A 17427-nucleotide genomic window follows, 5' to 3' on the forward strand; every position below is an offset into this window, starting at 1 on the left:
CTTTATCTCCCATGTAAACAATTTTCAACAATACAAGTCCAAATCTTTGTGGAATGTAGGTAGCTTTGGGACAAAAAGTAGTGATATCTTTCAAAATGAGGTACAGTTCAGAGGTATGTTTTGCACTAGCCTATTTTCAGTGTCAGGAGAGTGGAGACTAGGATAATAACTATGAGGATAGAGAAGACTGAAAATCGCACTGGCTGGAGCCAGTATCATTTAAAAGGAGTAAAGAATCAATTTCTACTAAATGAAATAGACAGTTTGGGGTTAAATAGTTCTAATCAACAGAAAGTTAGCACTTTTGTAAAACAAATAGGATTAAACCATTATCACAGAAGAGGCTGGAGGGGGAAGAACAGAGGATGCCACTGAAGGTTGACTCTCACAGGCTAATCTAAGCAGGACAAAAAATAATTCACACTCTCAAAACAAATACACCCTGAGAAGTTTTACTGAAATAAGACCTTTCCCCATTTAAGACTAAACAAAGTTGCCCTCAGCTTACTTCAGCCAGGATCCCAGCAAACAGAGACTGTGGCTTACCTCAGTCAGATAAAGTAGAAGGACATCATTTGCTTCAGCATAGTCCAGAAGAACAATTTCTCTGGCATACTTTCCGACCCTTGGAGTCTCCTCCTTCACCAAGCCCTTTCCACTGATTCTCTTTCCCTTTTCTGGCGATACTAGACAATTCATTAGTTACCCACAACAGCGTCCATCCCTCTCCCCTGCACATCTGTGCAGTAATGGCAGGCAGCTGTGATCTTTCTCTAAGGCAGAAGGAGACCAAAGTGGAAGAGTGTAAAGAAGTAATAAGCTGCAGGGGGCATACGTTAGAGCCAATCTCCATTTCTCTTGTCCACTACATTAAAGACTGCACCATTTTCTTATTTTTATTTAGAAAAGTTCTAACAAATATGGAATCACATCCAGTGAGCTGAGCCCTCTGGGTCAAGAGGAAAAGCATCGAGAAGAATCTACTTACTGTTGAGTGGTACTATTTTGAACCATATATAAGTGAGTCTGGGCATGCTTCTGAGCCACTTAGCTATTAAGTCTCAGCCTTAACTTTCCGATCTCAAGTTCCTTGTTTCCTCCTATTTTTTATTTTTCAAGACTATTATAGCTGCAGATATCTTTTCTACTGCATTAAATAAAACCAACCAGCATATTTAACAAAAAGAAAATGTTTGTTTTATTCTGAACAGCAGATCGGTCTTTACAATAAAGTCATGATTTTAACTTACAAAGTCAGCATCAGCAATGCATCTTCCCTGAACAGGAAATTTTACCTTTTATCAAATATCAACTTTAAATGTAAACAAAACGAAACTCAAAAGCACTCCATTGAGACAACAGAATATATAACAAGAGTCTTCATAGACGACAAATTAATCAGTTTATACTTCAGGTCCTTCTCCTCCAGGAACCAGCTGTATAAGAAAAGGACAATTTAAGAGATACAGTATGAAGAAACATAGTACACGTTTCATTTCAAGATTTAAAGTGAGAATTGTCAGATATGGCTTTGAACATATTTATTATTAAACATTAGTGAAAATATTTTTTACAACGGATGGAAAATTTAAAGTAATACTAGAACATAACACGTGTACTTTTATAGGTAAACTGACCCATTTTGAACTAAATCACACCCTAATTCTACTCTTAGAAAGAGCAGCTAAATAATCAGATAAAATGAGTGACATTATAGCTTTTATAAGATAGTAAAATGTTGTGAAACTTCCTGTGCTTGCTAAACTACTATTCTGAAAATTTCTAGCCTATATTGTGTATCATTTATACCATGACTGATTAGTATTTGAGCAGAACATTTACCGATGTACAAGTTCTCATTTTATATATGTATTTTAGCCAACAAGTCATGATTGAAAAAAAAAATTCTCACTCCAGTCGGAATCTGTTACCACCAGATAAATGCATGCTTAGATATGTTTCAGGAATGAGAATCCAAGAAATGTAGGAACACTCAACACAATAAAAAGGAAAGTCTAGATAAAAAACTGCTACTAATTTTCTTTTCTTTGGCATTCAGTTGGTGGGAAGATTTTCAGTTTAAAAACACAATAGCACACTTTTAAAAGTAGATAGACTATAAAGTTCACTTCCTAAACAAGGAACAGTTTTTCTGCTTCCGTCTCCTCTCCTTCTTCTTGTGTAGCAGCAGCCCCAAATAAAGGTATACAGGTTGGTGCTCATTTCCAGCTGCTTTTACAGACTTACTTTGCAATGAAGCACCTGAACATTAACAGATGCAGTTGTAACAAAGAGGCAAGCCAGCACCATGTGCTCTCTTCAGAGTGCAGTTTAAGAGCGGATGCTTTAACTCAATAAACATTAAAGAAAGAAATGTAAAAAAGATATAGGAACTATCATGTATTTTATTGACATTTCTGTTTAAAAAAAGAAAAAAATTGAACAAGTAGTTTTTTTCTTTAAAGACAATAGACAAAACAGATTACCATGATAGGTATTATTGTGCAGTCTTTAGTCATTCAGGTCCTCATCCTACAACATTTAAGCAAGTACTTAGTCCCCCTATTACAGTGGGCCTTAAGCTTCTCTGGTGCAAAATCTGGCCCATGGACTCACAGCAGGCAATAGGAAAAATAAAATATTGGCTGCAGTATCAGACCTACAATAAACAATTACTGCTTCAGCCCTGATTTGCATGCATCAGGAGTATTATGTTTTAAGTTTACTGCATGTTAAGATATAAGCATGAACGTAGTTGTATTTTCACTTTTGTTTTCAAAACATAACATGCAACATGTGTAATCAAAAAATTTAAGTCTAAGATTACAGTGAGATTTCATATGATTATTGTCAGAACATGTGTTTAAAATTTAAAATAAATATGAGTTCTATCTTACTTTAATGATTTAGTCAATAACTGAATTCCACATATACTAAGAATCTGTGCAAAAAGAAGTAGTACATCTGACTTACCATTGTTATGTTATTTCCATTTAGCAAGATCTGATCTAATTTTGTGATTCTTCTTCCTTCAGGTGTAATTTCACTGATCAAACATTAGGAAGAAAAATATTTAGTATATAAAGTTTACAAAATTAATCTGGACTTGTGGTAAGAGTTGTAGTTACACGCGCCTCTGTAATAGGCTGGGTTATTTACCAAGAGTAACACAGAATTTAGATGAATCATAACACAGTTTTGGGACACCCTCCACTGCCCTCAACATATGAAAAAGTTTCAGCTGGCAACATGAATAATGTTGCAAGATAAGGTAACAAATGCTTTCTTATGCTAGATTACACCTACTTTTTAACTCTTTGTCTATGTGTCAAAGCAAACATTAAACTAATGGAGAATTCAACATGGAATTCAGGGGAAAAAAGTCAAGGGTGCCAAACAGGAAACGTTAAAAACATTTAATATGACAAAATATGTGACAGCCATTCTGTGAGGCCAACTCCAGTACCAAAAATAAATAAAAAAATAAATAAAAATCCTTAACCCGAGTCAACTAACTCTATGTGAAATCCTAGTAAAGACAAGGAAATTTATAACCTGGTAACTCATGTGAAGGCTGAGTTCAAAAACACCTTTTTCTTTGCAGTGAAGAAGAGGTACAAGAAGTTTCACCTTTTGCAAAGGCAATACATCTTTAAGTGCTCTATAGCTGGTTAGCAGATGCCCTATTACCTACCAGTCAGAATAGAAAGCCAAACCACAAAGCATGGATACTGGTGTGCTAAGCACACTCAGCACCTGACTTTGCCACTTGCCACACACAGCTATTTAAGAGCTGGCTGTACAGAATGAATCCCCATTGGATTATTTACAAATAGTTTAAATTTGAAGCCTAAATTACGCAGTTGTGTCAAATCTTTTAAAGAGGTCAAAATGGTTTGCTTCCTAGTTCAATATACTTTTTCTGTAAATGGGAAAGAAAAAAGCACACAAATAGCCACAAAAACACAGAAGCAATACTTACAATTCTGTAACATCCTCTAACACCATGTCTGAAGTCTACTGTCAAGGAAAACAAAAAACTAAAATAGCCTTGATTTAATAACTTTACCTGTATTTTCATTTTATAAAAATGGTGTGGCCTAATTTTTTAAATTATTTCCACTAGTGTGGCATATTTATCCATGCAAAAAGTAGAAGAATTCATTCTAGCCACCTAATTCAAAATATCCAAAGAAACAGCTAAATAATTAAGTTTATTCTAAAAATTGATAAATAGCAAATATTCCATTTAAAGGATACTGACAAAGTCATCAAATCCAAGGAGTGTGCCAACAATTTCTTTATCACTCTTCATCACAATGTGAATACGTGAACCTATACACTTATCCACAAGCTCTGTAAATCAGAAAATATTTTATACAAGACTACAATCTAAACTTAAACATATACTAAATGGTCATCTTTTTTAACACATTCCTTTTAAGAATATGTGGCAAAACTGTACATATTCAAAACGATTGCCAAGAATACTTACAAAACTGTATATGCAAAAATAGTTTTTATTTTTATATCCACTATTAATCATAAGGTGCATCCTAAGATGTCTGCAAAACACCTAGAACGCATTGAGCACTATATAAATATATATTTCGGATTAGCAGAATTTAATTTTCACTTTTATAATTTTGACAGATTATGTGTGACTTTTTATTTTTTTTAGATTTTTATCTAAATTTTCACAGCTTTGCAAAATTACGGGCTTTAAGCATTTCTCCCACCCCAATTTTTAATCCATTTAAATTTTCACAGCTACAGTAAATTATGGCAGATCTGACAATTATTTAATGACAGACACTGAAATTCTAAAACTTAAAGCTTTATAATGTAAAAATAAATTGTCAAAATATACAAATATCCTTATAGCAAACTCTAATAAGTTCTCAAGCAATATTTTTCTTACTTTGCCCTTGTAAATTTCAAGTATCGATGGAAATTTTTTTTTGTCAGTTTGTGTACAGCGAAATCAATGTTTACCAATATTTAGGGATAAAACTATAATCTTCCCAATCTTAAGTATGTAGCAACTGACTTTGTGGTGAAGGTAGATTATTATTATTACTGTTCATCTGTTTTAGTAGTGCCCACAGTGTGATAGGCACTTTCCAGATATACCAAGAATTTACGTTTTAGGAACCTTCAACACATTTTCCTTCTGTATCTTATTAATCGTAAACCGTTTTTTCTTAATGTCCCTGATTCTAGAAAATCTTTGGGAGAAACAGAATCTTATATAAGGAAAAGTTATTTTGAGGCAATATATTTATTTCTGTTGGAGAAACTAGCCAACCAACCAGCCATTGGTCAGCTGCCAAGAGACTACTCACCAGAGGTTACTTTTCCTCCCCCAGCAACCACATTGTTTTTTGACATCACCATCTCTTTGCTTGAAAGAATGTTCCCAGAACAGTTAAGAGAGTGCACTTTGCAGATTCAGTTTATTAAAGTTAAAAGAAAAGCTGCAACTTGCTTTGGTACTATGCACAGTAGAACCTCAAAGTTACAAACACTTCAGGAAGGGAGGTTGTTCTTAACTCTGAAATGTTTGTAATGCTGAACAAAATGTTATGGTTGTTCTTTCAAAAGTTTACAACTGAACACTGACTTAATATAGCTTTGAAACTTTACTGTGAAGAAGAAAAATGCTGCTTTCCTTTTTTTTTTTTTTTAGTAGTTTACATTTAACACAGTACTCTACTGTATTTGTTTTTTGTTTTGTTTTGTTTTGTCTCTTCTGCTGCCTGATTGTATACTTCTGGTTCCAAATGAGGTGTGTGGCTGACTGGTCAGTTTGTAACTCTGGTGTTCCTAACTCTGAGGCTCCTCTGTAGTCACTCCACCCTCTCGTAATGCTGTGTATGTCTATGCTAGAAATGCTACAATAGCTCAGCTGCAGCATAGAGACTTAGCACAGCAACTGAAGGGGTTTTCTTACATTGTTATAGTAATTCCACTTCTCTGCGAGGCTGCAGCTAGCTCAATGGAAGAATTCTTCTGTTGATCTGAACCCCATTGTAGAGATAGTGGTAGGCTGGCTTAACTCTCTTGCCAGGGCTGTGACTATTTCAAACCCTGAACAATATAGCTAGACTGACCTAAGTTTTAGGGGCAGACCAGGCCTACGTCACTTTAAAAACAATTAAATGTAACATTGAGACAAGAGATTTCTCTTACTTGGCCATTAACATAAGCCTTAACTCTGCAATCAGATTGACATTAGGAGATTCCTCTGCCCATGCAGAGCCCTACTTACATCAATGGGTATATCTCACTGGGGGGGGGAAAAAAGTGTACACTTAACTCCAGTACAACTAGCAGTGAAGACTTGGCAACTCAGGGCTTGGCTACACTTGCAAGTTACAGCACATTAAAGGAGCCCTGGGCGCACTAGCTCACTACCCGTCCACACTGGCAACGCACATAGAGTGCTCTGACTCCACAGCTAGAGCGTTCTTGGTACTCCACCTTGGCGAGTTTGATACACCCCTGTTGGAGCGCCCCAGCGTCAGTGTGAACAAGGTGTTGCATTACTGTGCTCTGATCAGCCTCCAGAAACATCCCATAATCCCCTTAAGTCAAGTGGCCACTTTTGTCATTGTTTTGGATATGGCCTTTGAAAACGGCATGCTTATCTGCTCCAAGACAAAGGAACCATTACTGTGGAATGCTGTGAGAGAGAAAGTGACTTAAGCGCGCAGGGGGGGTAGGTCTGTTGCTGTCTGAACTTACAAAACAGCATGCTGACATGCGCTCAGCCCCCACAAACCCACCCTCTCTACCCCCCCAACACACTCCCTGTCACGCTCCACCACCACCCCATTTGAAAAGCACATTGCAGCCACTTGCATGCTAGGATAGCTACCATAATGCACTTCTCTTTGTGGCGATTGCAAGAGCTACTAATGTGGCCAAGCCAATGAGCTGTCAGCCATCAGCGTGGACAGACCACAGTGATTTCCCTACTGCGCTCTACGAAGGCTGGTTTAACTCAAAGCGCTCTACATCTGCAAGTGTAGCCATGCCCTCAGTATTTAACTCTGGTTAGCAGTTTCAATTAAAGATTATAGGGGAGCCTGGGGATAAATTCAAACTAGCCTGAGTCAAAAGCCAAAGCCTGGTCTACACTAGAAAATTAGGTCTGTTTAACTACTTTGGTCTGCGGTGTGAAAAATTCACACCCCTAAGCTGCATTAAGGCGACCTAAGTCCATTGACCTAGCTACCACCTCTCAGGGTAAGTCTACACTACCACTTACATTGATATTACATATGTTGCTTAGCAGTATGAAAAAAACCTGTAAATTGCATCACTCAGTGACCTAAGCAAGGTCCACACCAGTGCTATAACAGTGGGAAAGTTTCCCACCATCACAGCTTCTGCCTCTCACATAGGTGGAGTAACTATGCCACTGGGAGAGCTTTCTCCAGTCAGCGGTGCCGCTGCATCAGAGCAGCTGTGCCAATGTAGCACTTCTAGTTAGGTCTAGTCTACACTGGCAAAGTTCAAAGTTAGAGCACAGTGCTCTAAAAAAAAAAAAACACACCTCCATGAGGGGCACCGCTCCTAGCGCTAGTACACTGTCTACACTGGTGCTTTACAGTGCTGAAACTTGCTCACAGTGCTCACCCCTGAGTGAGAAAGTTGCAGCACTGTAAAGTGCCAGTGTAGACAAGTCCTCCGCCCGCTGGGATAGGTAGTGTCCACTCTGCAATGTTTTAAGAGTAGACAAGTGCTGAGCCTTCAGGCAGGTCTCTACAGGTGTAGCTAGGGGTATGATCCCAAATGGCAGAGAGACCGCAGCACTAAGTCTAAACAAGTTAAAGTTAGATCGGGCTGGGTCTCCTGGAGCTGCGAATCGCGGCCCCAGCTCCCGGTAGAGCCGCTCTGCCCGTCGCGCCGGCATCCGAGTTAAGAACACGCTGGCGGGAGGGCGGGGCACCCAGCAGACACGCCCGGGGAAGGAAGCTCCAGCAACAACCACCCACCCCGGCCACCCGCCGCTTGTGGTGCAGCAGATGCTGTCGGGTCTCCGCCCAAGCTGCACCGCTGAAGATCCGGGGGGTCGAGATACACCTGCCGGCAGCCTGGGCGGGGAGGAGCCCAGCCACGGGGGTGGGGGTGGGGGAGGGGCACCCTCTCCTACAGGGGGCACGACGCTGAGCGCGCGCGCGCTGCCCCTCCCGCCCTGGAGCTGCGGGGTGGGTCCCGGGGCCGGGCCCTGAGACGTTACCGCCCCCGCAACTTCCTCCTTCGTTCAAACGGCCCGCGAGACCCGCCCCAACCCCGTCAGGAGGGGAGCGCGAGACCGCCCCTCCCCCAGCGCCACCCACAGCAGCCTACAAACAGAGTCCCCCGCACCCCCCCAGCTCAGCCCGGACCGGGACTGGGGGGAGCCGGGACACCCTGTCCCGGGGGGGGGGGGGAGAGGAGGGGAGCTAGTTACCGAGCGGCAGGAGCTGAGACGGGTTGGTGGTCGCGTTGGCCGCCATATTGAAACCAGACCTAACCAATCGCAGCTATCGGAAGAGAGGGCGCAGGGGGGGGCGGGGCGGTGGGCGAACAGCTCTCGGAGCGGCCTCCGGCAGCAGCCCTAGCCAATGGATAGCCGAGTCATCGAGCTCCCAATGTGACGTAGTTGGGGTCCGCGGGGCGACTGCGGCTCCGGCTGTAGCAGGGCCTGATTTGCAGAGCTGGTGAGCACCCCTCCAGCCGCTGCCTCCTTCCAAATTCAATGGGAAAGGCAGGGCTTTGACAATGAGCTTCCAAATTAGGGTTGGCTCCTCTCCAGGCTCTCAGGATAGTGCCTGTTTTGTGGTAGCTGCCCTGGGCAATCGGCAAAGGCAGGGCTGCCCACAGGATTCAGGGGGGCTGGGACAAAGCAGTTTGGGGGGGCCCTTCTATAAAAAAAAGTTGCAATACCATAGAATACTATATTCTTGTGGGGGACCCTGCAGGGCCTGGGGAGCTTGATATACTCTGCCACCAGCTGTATGGATTGGTGGGCTTAGGGTCCTCCTGGATGGCCCAGTTTTTTGTACTTCATCGGTGGCAACGCTATATCAAATACTCAGGCCTGGTCTAAACTAGGAATTTCCATTGGTATAGCTACATCTCTCAATCCACACTCCAAGAGACGTATCTAAAACGATTTAACCCCCCACTAGGTTGACGGATGATTTCTAGCTACCATCTCTCAGGGAGGTGGTGTAGACAAAGCCTAAGCAAAAATGTCATTGTGGCCTCAACTCTGCACTCGCTAGCATCAGCACCATACTATAGGGGAATGCCAGCTCTGCTCTAAGTTTAGGTTGAGCATCACTTTCTGTTTAAAAGTTGATTCTACCAAGTGGTCTAAAATTCCTAATGCTTACTCAGATTGGCTTGAAATTTGGTGTGCCTCATGTGGTTCTCTCTGGTGTTTTTGGTCCAAATTTGGGATCATTTGAGTATGGGGTTCCTGAGATACAGCATCTACTATTTACAAAATCAACTAATTCTTCCAACTTCTTTGCCCTCATTTGGGGCTGACACTATGGCTCTCATCCTCCTCAATCTATCACTTGGAATTTATCTCAGCTAGTGCATGGCACTCACTGCCTGTCTGGGATGGTTATGTTAAAAAGGTTATTTGGAGTTGTTACAAAAGTAGGTGAAGTCACAGAGAATGAAATGTGCACCTGCAGCAAAACTAGGGCCCTGCTGAAACAAGATGGTTCTCAGACAGGCTGTTGCTCCAACAGCTGGGTAGTTCAAAGGAATATGATGGTGGCTATTTAACCTAAATTGTACCCATGTGCTGTGAATTTAAACTCTGCCTTTGTCAGAAATCTAAGAATGATCAGTGGGAATGTTACTACCATTTGTCTGCATCAAACTGGTTTTATACTTTTGGGAAATGGCCTCTGAGTAGTACAGCTATTTTAGAAGTGACTCTATTTTCTGGAGGGACCCTCTCCCTGACACTCTTATGTGAACTGACATTTGGAGGAGACATGCCTCTTTGAAGGAGTCCAATCCCCTGCCCCTCTCCCCTCATGTGACCCCTGCCCCTCTGACTGGGGAGCTGAAAACAGAAACGTTTGGTGCACATGAGGAGGTGAAGAGTTGAGAACTGACAACATGCTTAGGCCTTGACTACACGGGCAAGTTTCTACGCAGTAAAACACCTTTCTGCACTTGTAACTCTCAAGGTGTACATGCTGCCAAGCCACTTGGTGGTCAGAAACTGTGCAGTTGTAGCACTCTAAAAACACCACCCCAACAAGAGGCATACAGCTTTCTGCAATGGAGCTAAAATGCTATGGTGCCAGTGTTGACACCGTGGCAATTACAGCGCTGCAATTGGACTCCGAGAGGTGTCCCACAATACCTGTTCTCGCCTCTCTGGTCATCAGTTTGAACTCTACTGCCCTGCCCTCAAGTGACCAACTGTCATCCTCACCCCATACATTCCTTTGCAAATTTGAAAGTCACCATTCTGTTTTCTCGGTGATGCGTGCAGTGGTCTCTGATACTAAACTGCTCAAGATAGTTAAGACCAAAGCAGACTGTGAAGAGCTTTAAAAAGATCTCACAAAACTAAGTGACTGGGCAACAAAATGGCAAATTAAATTTAATGTGGATAAATGTAAAGTAATGCACATAGGAAAAAATAACCCCAACTATATACAATATGATGGGGGCTAATTTAGCTACAACAAATCAGGAAAAAGATCTTGGAGTCATCGTGGATAGTTCTCTGAAGATGACCACGCAGTGTGTAGAGACAGTCAAAAAACCAAACAGGATGTTAGGAATCTTTAAAAAGGGGATAGAGAATAAGAAGGAGACCATATTATTGCCCTTATATAAATCAATGGTATGCCCACATCTTGAATACTGTGTACAGATGTGGTCTCCTCATCTCAGAAAAGATGTACTGGTACTAGAAAAAGTTCAAAAAAGGGCAACTAAAATGATTGGGGGTTTGGAACGGGTCCCATCTGAGGAGAGATTAAAGAGGCTAGGACTTTTCAGCTTGGAAAAGAGGAGACTAAGGGGGGATATGATAGAGGTATATAAAATCATGAGCGATGTGAAGAAAGTAGATAAGGAAAAGTTATTTACTTGTTCCCATAATATAAGAACTAGGGGCCACCGAATGAAATTAATGGACAGCAGGTTTAAAACAAATAAAAGGAAGTTATTCTTCACGCAGCACACAGTCAACCTGTGGAACTCCTTACCTGAAGAAGTTGTGAAGGCTAGGACTATAACAGGATTTAAAAGAGAATTAGATACATTAATGGAGGTTAAGTCCATTTATGGCTATTAGCCATGGTGGGTAAGGAATGGTGTCTATAGCCTCTGTTTGTCAGAGGGTGGAGATGGATGGCAGGAGAGAGATCACTTGATCATTACCTGTTAGGTTCACTCCCTCTGGGGCACCTGGCATTGGCCACTGTTGGTAGACAGGATACTGGGCTAGATGGACCTTTGGTCTGACCCAGTACAGCCGTTCTTATGTTCTCAGCTCATCTTTCCAGGTGGCCATGCCTGCTCCATGCACTAGGCAATCCCCCGCTTGGAGCAATGCCAAGCTGCTGGATCTCATCGGCATTTGGGGAGAGGAGGCTGTGCAGTCCATAGGCGCCTACTCCATGGGTGCTCCGGGGCTGGAGCATCCACAGGGAAAAATTGCTCCCCTCCCTAGCTCACCTCTGCCTCCGCTCCGCCTCCTCCCTTGTGCGTGCCATACACTCGCTTTCCCCCCCTTGTTCCCAGCACTTGCATCACGAAACAGCTGTTTTGTGCGGCAAGTACTGGGAGGGAGGGGGATAAGGGGGAACATGACGCGCTTGGGGAAGAAGCAGGGCCAGGGCGGGGATTTAGGGAAGGGGTCCAATAGGGGCAGGGAGGGGCAGGGGCGGCTCTAGCCATTTCGACACCTGAAGCATGGTGGCACACCACAGGGGGCACTCTGCCAGTCGCTGGTCCTGTGGCTCTGGTGGACCTCTCGCAGGCATGCCTGTAGATGCTCCACCGAAGCCGCGGGACCAGTGGACCCTCCGCAGGCACGCCCGTGGGAGGTCCACCGAGCCGCGTGCCGCCCTCCCGGAGATGGGAAGAGCGCCCCCCGTGGCATGCCGCCCCAAGCACATGCTTGGCGTGCTGGGGCCTGGAGCCACCCCTGGGGAGGGGACAGAGTTGGGGCAGGGACTTTGGGGAAAGGGTTGGAATGGGGGCAGGGGAAGGGGTGGGGAAAGGGTGGAGTCAGGGCAGGGCCCTGGGTGGGGGGCTTAAACACCCACCAACGCCAAGGAAAGTTGTCTCCTATGGTGCAGTCCAAGCTGCCCTCCAGCCACAGGAATTACGATATCTACGGACAGATTTCACGATGCATAATAGAAAGGGGCCATGACTGGACACATTGCAGTGGAGGGTAAAAGTGAAGGAGCTGCGGAACACCTACCACAAGGTGCAGGAGGCAAACCATCGCTCCGGTGCTGCACCCACGAGCTGCCGGTTCTACAAAGAGCTGGACGTGATACTCGGTGGCCACCCTACCTCCACTGCGAAGGCCCCTGTGGATATTTCATTGGCTCACATGCCAGTTGAGGGTGGACTGAGCCGGGAGGAGGAAATCTTGGACGAAGAGAGGGAGGGGGACCCAGAGGCAGAGGATGGCTCAGAGACCAGAGATGCATGCAGTCAGGAGCTCTTTTCTACCCCGGAGGAGCCTAGCCATTCACAGCAGTCAGATCTTGGCAAAGCACAAACAGGAGAGGAGGCCCCTGGTAAGTTGATCTGATTTGGGGAATTGCTGAAGTGAGTTGTTGGGGGCAGGAGGGTTGCAGAAAGCAGGCTTCTCTCCCACCACATGCCTAGTCTGAGCAGTGGAACAGGCTGTTGATAGACTCCCTCCACGGGAATCTCCCTCAGAGATCTCCAGGAAACCCTCATGGAGATAGTGGGCAATCCACTGCTGCAGGTTCCTTGGTAGTGCTACTTTGTTTCTTGCCCCATTAACGGTAAGTTTCCTGCACCACTCCCTTGATTCTTCGCTCACTCTCAGCAATGAGATATCTTCCATAATGATCACATCTTGTGGAAAGTGTGGGGACAGGAATGATTATCAGGCACCCCGTAGAGCCACATGCCCAGTGTACAGCAGGGTGCAGGAAGAGTGATTTACCCTGCCCCTGTGGCTGCTCACCATTTTAGCGGGTCTTTTGGCTCATGTGTGCTTGCCTGGGATCAGCCAGTTAGTGACAGGTGTTTGAGTACTGGCTGTGTTTTAAAGTACTGAATCAGTGTTGTCTGTGTTGCAAACAATACTGCTTCTGTAAAATGTGTTTAAACTTCACAGAGATGACCTTGGGAGCCCAGCCTCCCTCCTTGTTATCAATGGCAGAATGGCTGTGCAGAATTAGAAAGCGACCAAGAAGAACTAAGGAGGACTTCTTGCGTGATGTTTTGTGGCCCCCGAGAAACAGGAATTGAAGGATTGGTGGGACAGTGAGAAGAGGGACCAAAAGAGAATGCAGCACACCAGAAAGAAGCCACAGAGTGGCTCCTAAATTTTATGGAGCACCAAGACGACACGCTCCAGGTGATACTAGCTCTTCAAACCGAGCAGCACCGAGCCCGCCCTTCCCTGCAGCTGCTGTCACAAAACTTTTTCCCATGCACACTCCACACACTGCCAACACATTGTTATCAACCTCCTGGCTCCACTCACTACCCGCAGCATTCCACTCCTGCCTCCTCACTTTCCAGCACTGTGGACTCTCACTACCCACTGCACTCAACACCTATCCCTCTGCAGTTTGGCCTAGCTGAAGTACAGCACCCACTGCATTGTACTCCAAAGGAGAAGGTTGGGTATGATCCCTGGACACACACAAATCTGTAGCCATCCCAGGACCTTTCCTCCTCTTGAGACCGTCCCTTCTCCTATTCCCCATCTCCCTCCCTGCTGATTAATTTTTTCATTTGACTCTCTCCTCCAATTGTCTTTTAATAAAAGAATTGTGTTGGTTTGAAAGCAATCTTTATTCTATTAAGTGAAAGCAAAAAGAGCACTGCAAAGCAACATACAATTATGTTAAGTCCCCTTCTTGCATCATGTGCATCGATCACCTCCTAGCATTACAAGCACTGCAGTCCCAAGCACAGCAACAAATATTAGTGGCTTTCAGCTTCAAATTGCTGCCTCAAGGCATCCCTGATCCTTATGGCCTCGCACTGTGCCCCTCTAATAGCCCTGGTCTCTGGCTGTTCAAACAGGCTCCAGGCGCTGAGCCTCTGCAGCCAGCCCTAAGTGAAGCTTTCACCCTTCCCTTCCCAAATATTATGGCGCATACAGCATGCGGCCATAAGCATAGGAATATTGTCATCAGCCATGTTCAGCTTCCCATACAGGCATCGCCAGTGTTGTTTTAAATGGCCAAATGCACACTCAATAGTCATTCTGCGTTTGCTTAGCCTATTGTTGAACTGCTCCTTGCTGCTGTCAAGTTTCTCCATGTATGGCTTCATAAGCCATGGTATTAAGGGGTAGGCGCGGTCTCCCAGGATCAAAATGGGCATTTTGGACTTCCCCTACAGTGCTCTTCTGGTCTGGAAAGAAAGTTCCTGCTTGCAGATTCTTGAACAGGCCAGTGTTCCGAAAGATGCGTGCATCATGCACCTTTCTGGACCAGCCTGAGTTAATGTCTGTGAAATGCCCATGGTGATCCATTAGCGCCTGGAGAACCATTGAGAAATACCTCTTGCAATTAATGTACTTGGTGGCTAGGTGGTCTGGTGCCAGAATTGGAATGAGCATGCCATCAATTGCCCCTCCGCAGTTAGGGAAGCCCATTTGTTGAAAGCCATCCACAATGTCACACAATGTCCAGAGTCACAGTCTTTCAGAGCAGGATGCAATTAATGGCCCTGCACACTTCCATCAACATGACTCCAACAGTTGACTTTCCCATTCCGAACTGGTTAGTGACTGATTGGTAGCAGTCTGGAGTAGCCAGCTTCCACAGTGCAATTGCCACATGGTTCTCCAGCGACAGGGCAGCTCTTATTCTTGTGTTTCTGCATCGCAGGGCTGGGGTGAGCTCATCACACAGTCTCATGAATGTGGCTTTCTTCATGCAAAAGTTTTGCACCCACTGCTCATCATCCCATATGTGCATCATGATGTGAACCTAGCTCTCAGTGCTTCTTTCCTGAGCCCAAAAGCAGCATCTCACTGTGGTCAGCACCTCCAGGAATGCCACAAGCAATTTTGGGTCAGAGCTCCTACTTGTGACAAGATCAATGTCACACTTCTCTTGCCTTTGTAGTTTAAGGAATAACTCCACTGCCACTCGTGACATGTTGGTCAGAGCAAGCAGCATACTGGTCAGCAGTTCAGGAGCCATTCCTGCAGCTCAAAAGAGGCAGAGCATGCAATGCACAAACCCTTGAAAGACGGCGCCAAATGTGGATGGAAGCATAGGGATTGCTGGGATGTGAAGCAATGCCTCACATTGGGACAGGACCCAGGAGGCCCCATGATGTTCTCCCCCTTCCCACAACTCTTAGCTGCAAAAGAGAAAGAGATGCTTTGTGGCTGCCCAGAGTGCACTGCTCCAAATAGCGCTGCAAGTGCCGCAAGTGTGAACAGGCTATTGCACATGCAGCTCTCGGCGTGAATGCACAACAGTGGTTTTCCTTCTGTGCTCTCTGAGTGGCACTGTAACTGCCGGTCATGTAACTTTGCCAGTGTAGACGTGTCCTAATAAGTGCATAGGACAGGTTCACAAGTACTGAGATTGAGGGCCTGTCTACACGCAATTTACAGAGCTGCACCTTTTTGGCTCAGAGGAGTGAAAAAACACCCCTCTGAGCGCAGCAAGTTTCAGCGCTGTAAAGCGCCAGTGTAGACAGTGCACCGGTGCTGGGAGCCGTGCTCCCAATGCTGGTAGCTACACCCCTCGTGGAAGTGGGGTTTTTAGAGTGCTGGGAGAGCTCTCTCTCAGCACTGCGCCACGACCACACAAGGCATGTTAAAGGGCTGCTGTGGCAGTGCTTTAGCGTTGCCAGTGTAGACTAGCCCTGAGGAGCAGCTTGAGAACACCCACTGAGATGAATGGTGCAGTTCATACCTCTCAGACCTATTGTTTCAAGCTGTATTCATCTCCATGGGATGTTCTCATTCTGCTGAGAAAATCTAATTGAGGCTACTTCACACATTTCAGCCTCCTGTGCTGCAGCTAGATAGGGAGAGGTCCCTCCCTATATACTGGGCCCAGGTTTGGGGTAGGAACTCTGCATCTCCATTCTTCTGCCCCTTTCTGTCTGACTGATAAACGCACACTTCACAGCCCAGCAATCTTCCCAACTCTCTGTGGCCCCTCGAAGCTTATGAGAGGCTTGGAGTGGCAAGGAGGAAAGTTGAGTTGGAGAGCAGGGGGAAAGGCTCAGAGCAAATCATTCTTTCTTAGGGTATGTCTACATTGGAAACTTCAAAGCGCTGCCACGGGAACACTCCTGCAGCACTGCTTTGAAGTGCGAGTGTGGTCACGTGAGTGCTGGGAGAGAGCTCTCTCAGCACTCCTGGTAATCCACCTCCATGAACCAGCACTCAGAGCCTGTCTACACGAGTGCTTTAAAGCTCTCAAACTTGCTGCGCTCAGGGGGGTGATTTTTCATACCACAGAGCCAGCAAGTTAGAGCTCTATAAAATGTAAGTTTAGACAAGCCTTTAATTAATTTCTGTGGCTGTTGCCAACTCTTGGGAGAGCAGAGTGAAGACTGTTGCATGGGGAAGCATAACTTTTTATTTCCTAGTTTTCAGAGTATTTACATTTGTGTCACCTTACATTTTCATTTCTTGATTTTCAGAAGCTTAAATTATGCATTCTCCTACATTCTGTTAGGGCATGAGACACCACTAAACAATCTTAACTCTGCGTTAGCCAAGTTTTTTGGTCATTTAATTTGGTAAGCACTAACAATATGCATGTACACAAACTATAAACAATCCCAACTCAAAAAGAGTTTACAAAGTAAAGATGGACACAGGTGCCTCATCTTGGATTGGCATCCAAAGTGACAATGCTTGAAGTGTGATGATGGTACTAAATATTTTGACTAGTCCTATTGACTCTAAAGTGCTGCACACCTTTCAGGAGTTGTGGATGTTCAGCTACTTTTAATAATAGAACCAAGCAGACAATACAAGTGTGGGAGAAAGGGTGCAGTGGAAGGCACTTTTTAAACCTTTCCTATTTTCTTGTATGTGTGAAACTTCATTTTTCATTCTTTTTTATTTTGTTATTTTAAAATGTTTTTAAACCTTGCCTTGTCCACACTAGGAAGTTTACCAGCAAAAGTTCAGCCAATACAGTGCCAACAACAAAACTATTTCAGCAGAGTGTGTTCACACTT

The 17427-nt window shown here is 44.6% G+C and overlaps 1 protein-coding gene across 2 annotated transcripts; it reads right to left on the reverse strand.

Moving 5' to 3' along the window:
* Positions 1–1174: 1174 nt before the first annotated feature.
* On the reverse strand, positions 1175–8555 carry LSM5 (LSM5 homolog, U6 small nuclear RNA and mRNA degradation associated). Of its 2 annotated transcripts, none has more exons than XM_050938115.1 (5): positions 8462–8555; positions 4261–4356; positions 3983–4010; positions 2974–3046; positions 1175–1436 (listed from the first exon to the last, which is right to left on the reverse strand). In XM_050938115.1, the coding sequence occupies exons 1-5, from the start codon at positions 8505–8507 to the stop codon at positions 1404–1406; spliced, it is 276 nt and encodes a 91-aa protein (XP_050794072.1). In that variant the 5' UTR covers positions 8508–8555; the 3' UTR covers positions 1175–1403. The 2 variants fall into 2 exon arrangements, with proteins under 2 accessions (XP_050794072.1, XP_050794071.1); XM_050938114.1 differs by lacking the exon at positions 1175–1436 and adding an exon at positions 1527–2350.
* Positions 8556–17427: the final 8872 nt, after the last annotated feature.

The sequence above is a fragment of the Gopherus flavomarginatus genome, chromosome 2, assembly GCF_025201925.1.
Source record: "Gopherus flavomarginatus isolate rGopFla2 chromosome 2, rGopFla2.mat.asm, whole genome shotgun sequence".
Classification (NCBI taxonomy): domain Eukaryota; kingdom Metazoa; phylum Chordata; order Testudines; family Testudinidae; genus Gopherus; species Gopherus flavomarginatus.

What these genes read in the sequence shown, in the direction of transcription:
- LSM5 (XM_050938114.1), bottom strand. Translation starts at nt 8,507, where the DNA reads ATGGCGGCCAACGCGACCACCAACCCGTCTCAGCTCCTGCCGCTCG. An exon ending in TTAGAGGATGTTACAGAATT is followed by an intron (nt 3,047 to 3,982) that starts GTAAGTATTGCT and finishes ATGTTTGATCAG; the next exon opens with TGAAATTACACCTGAAGGAA. An exon ending in ATGGAAATAACATAACAATG is followed by an intron (nt 2,351 to 2,973) that starts GTAAGTCAGATG and finishes ATGTTTATTGAG; the next exon opens with TTAAAGCATCCGCTCTTAAA.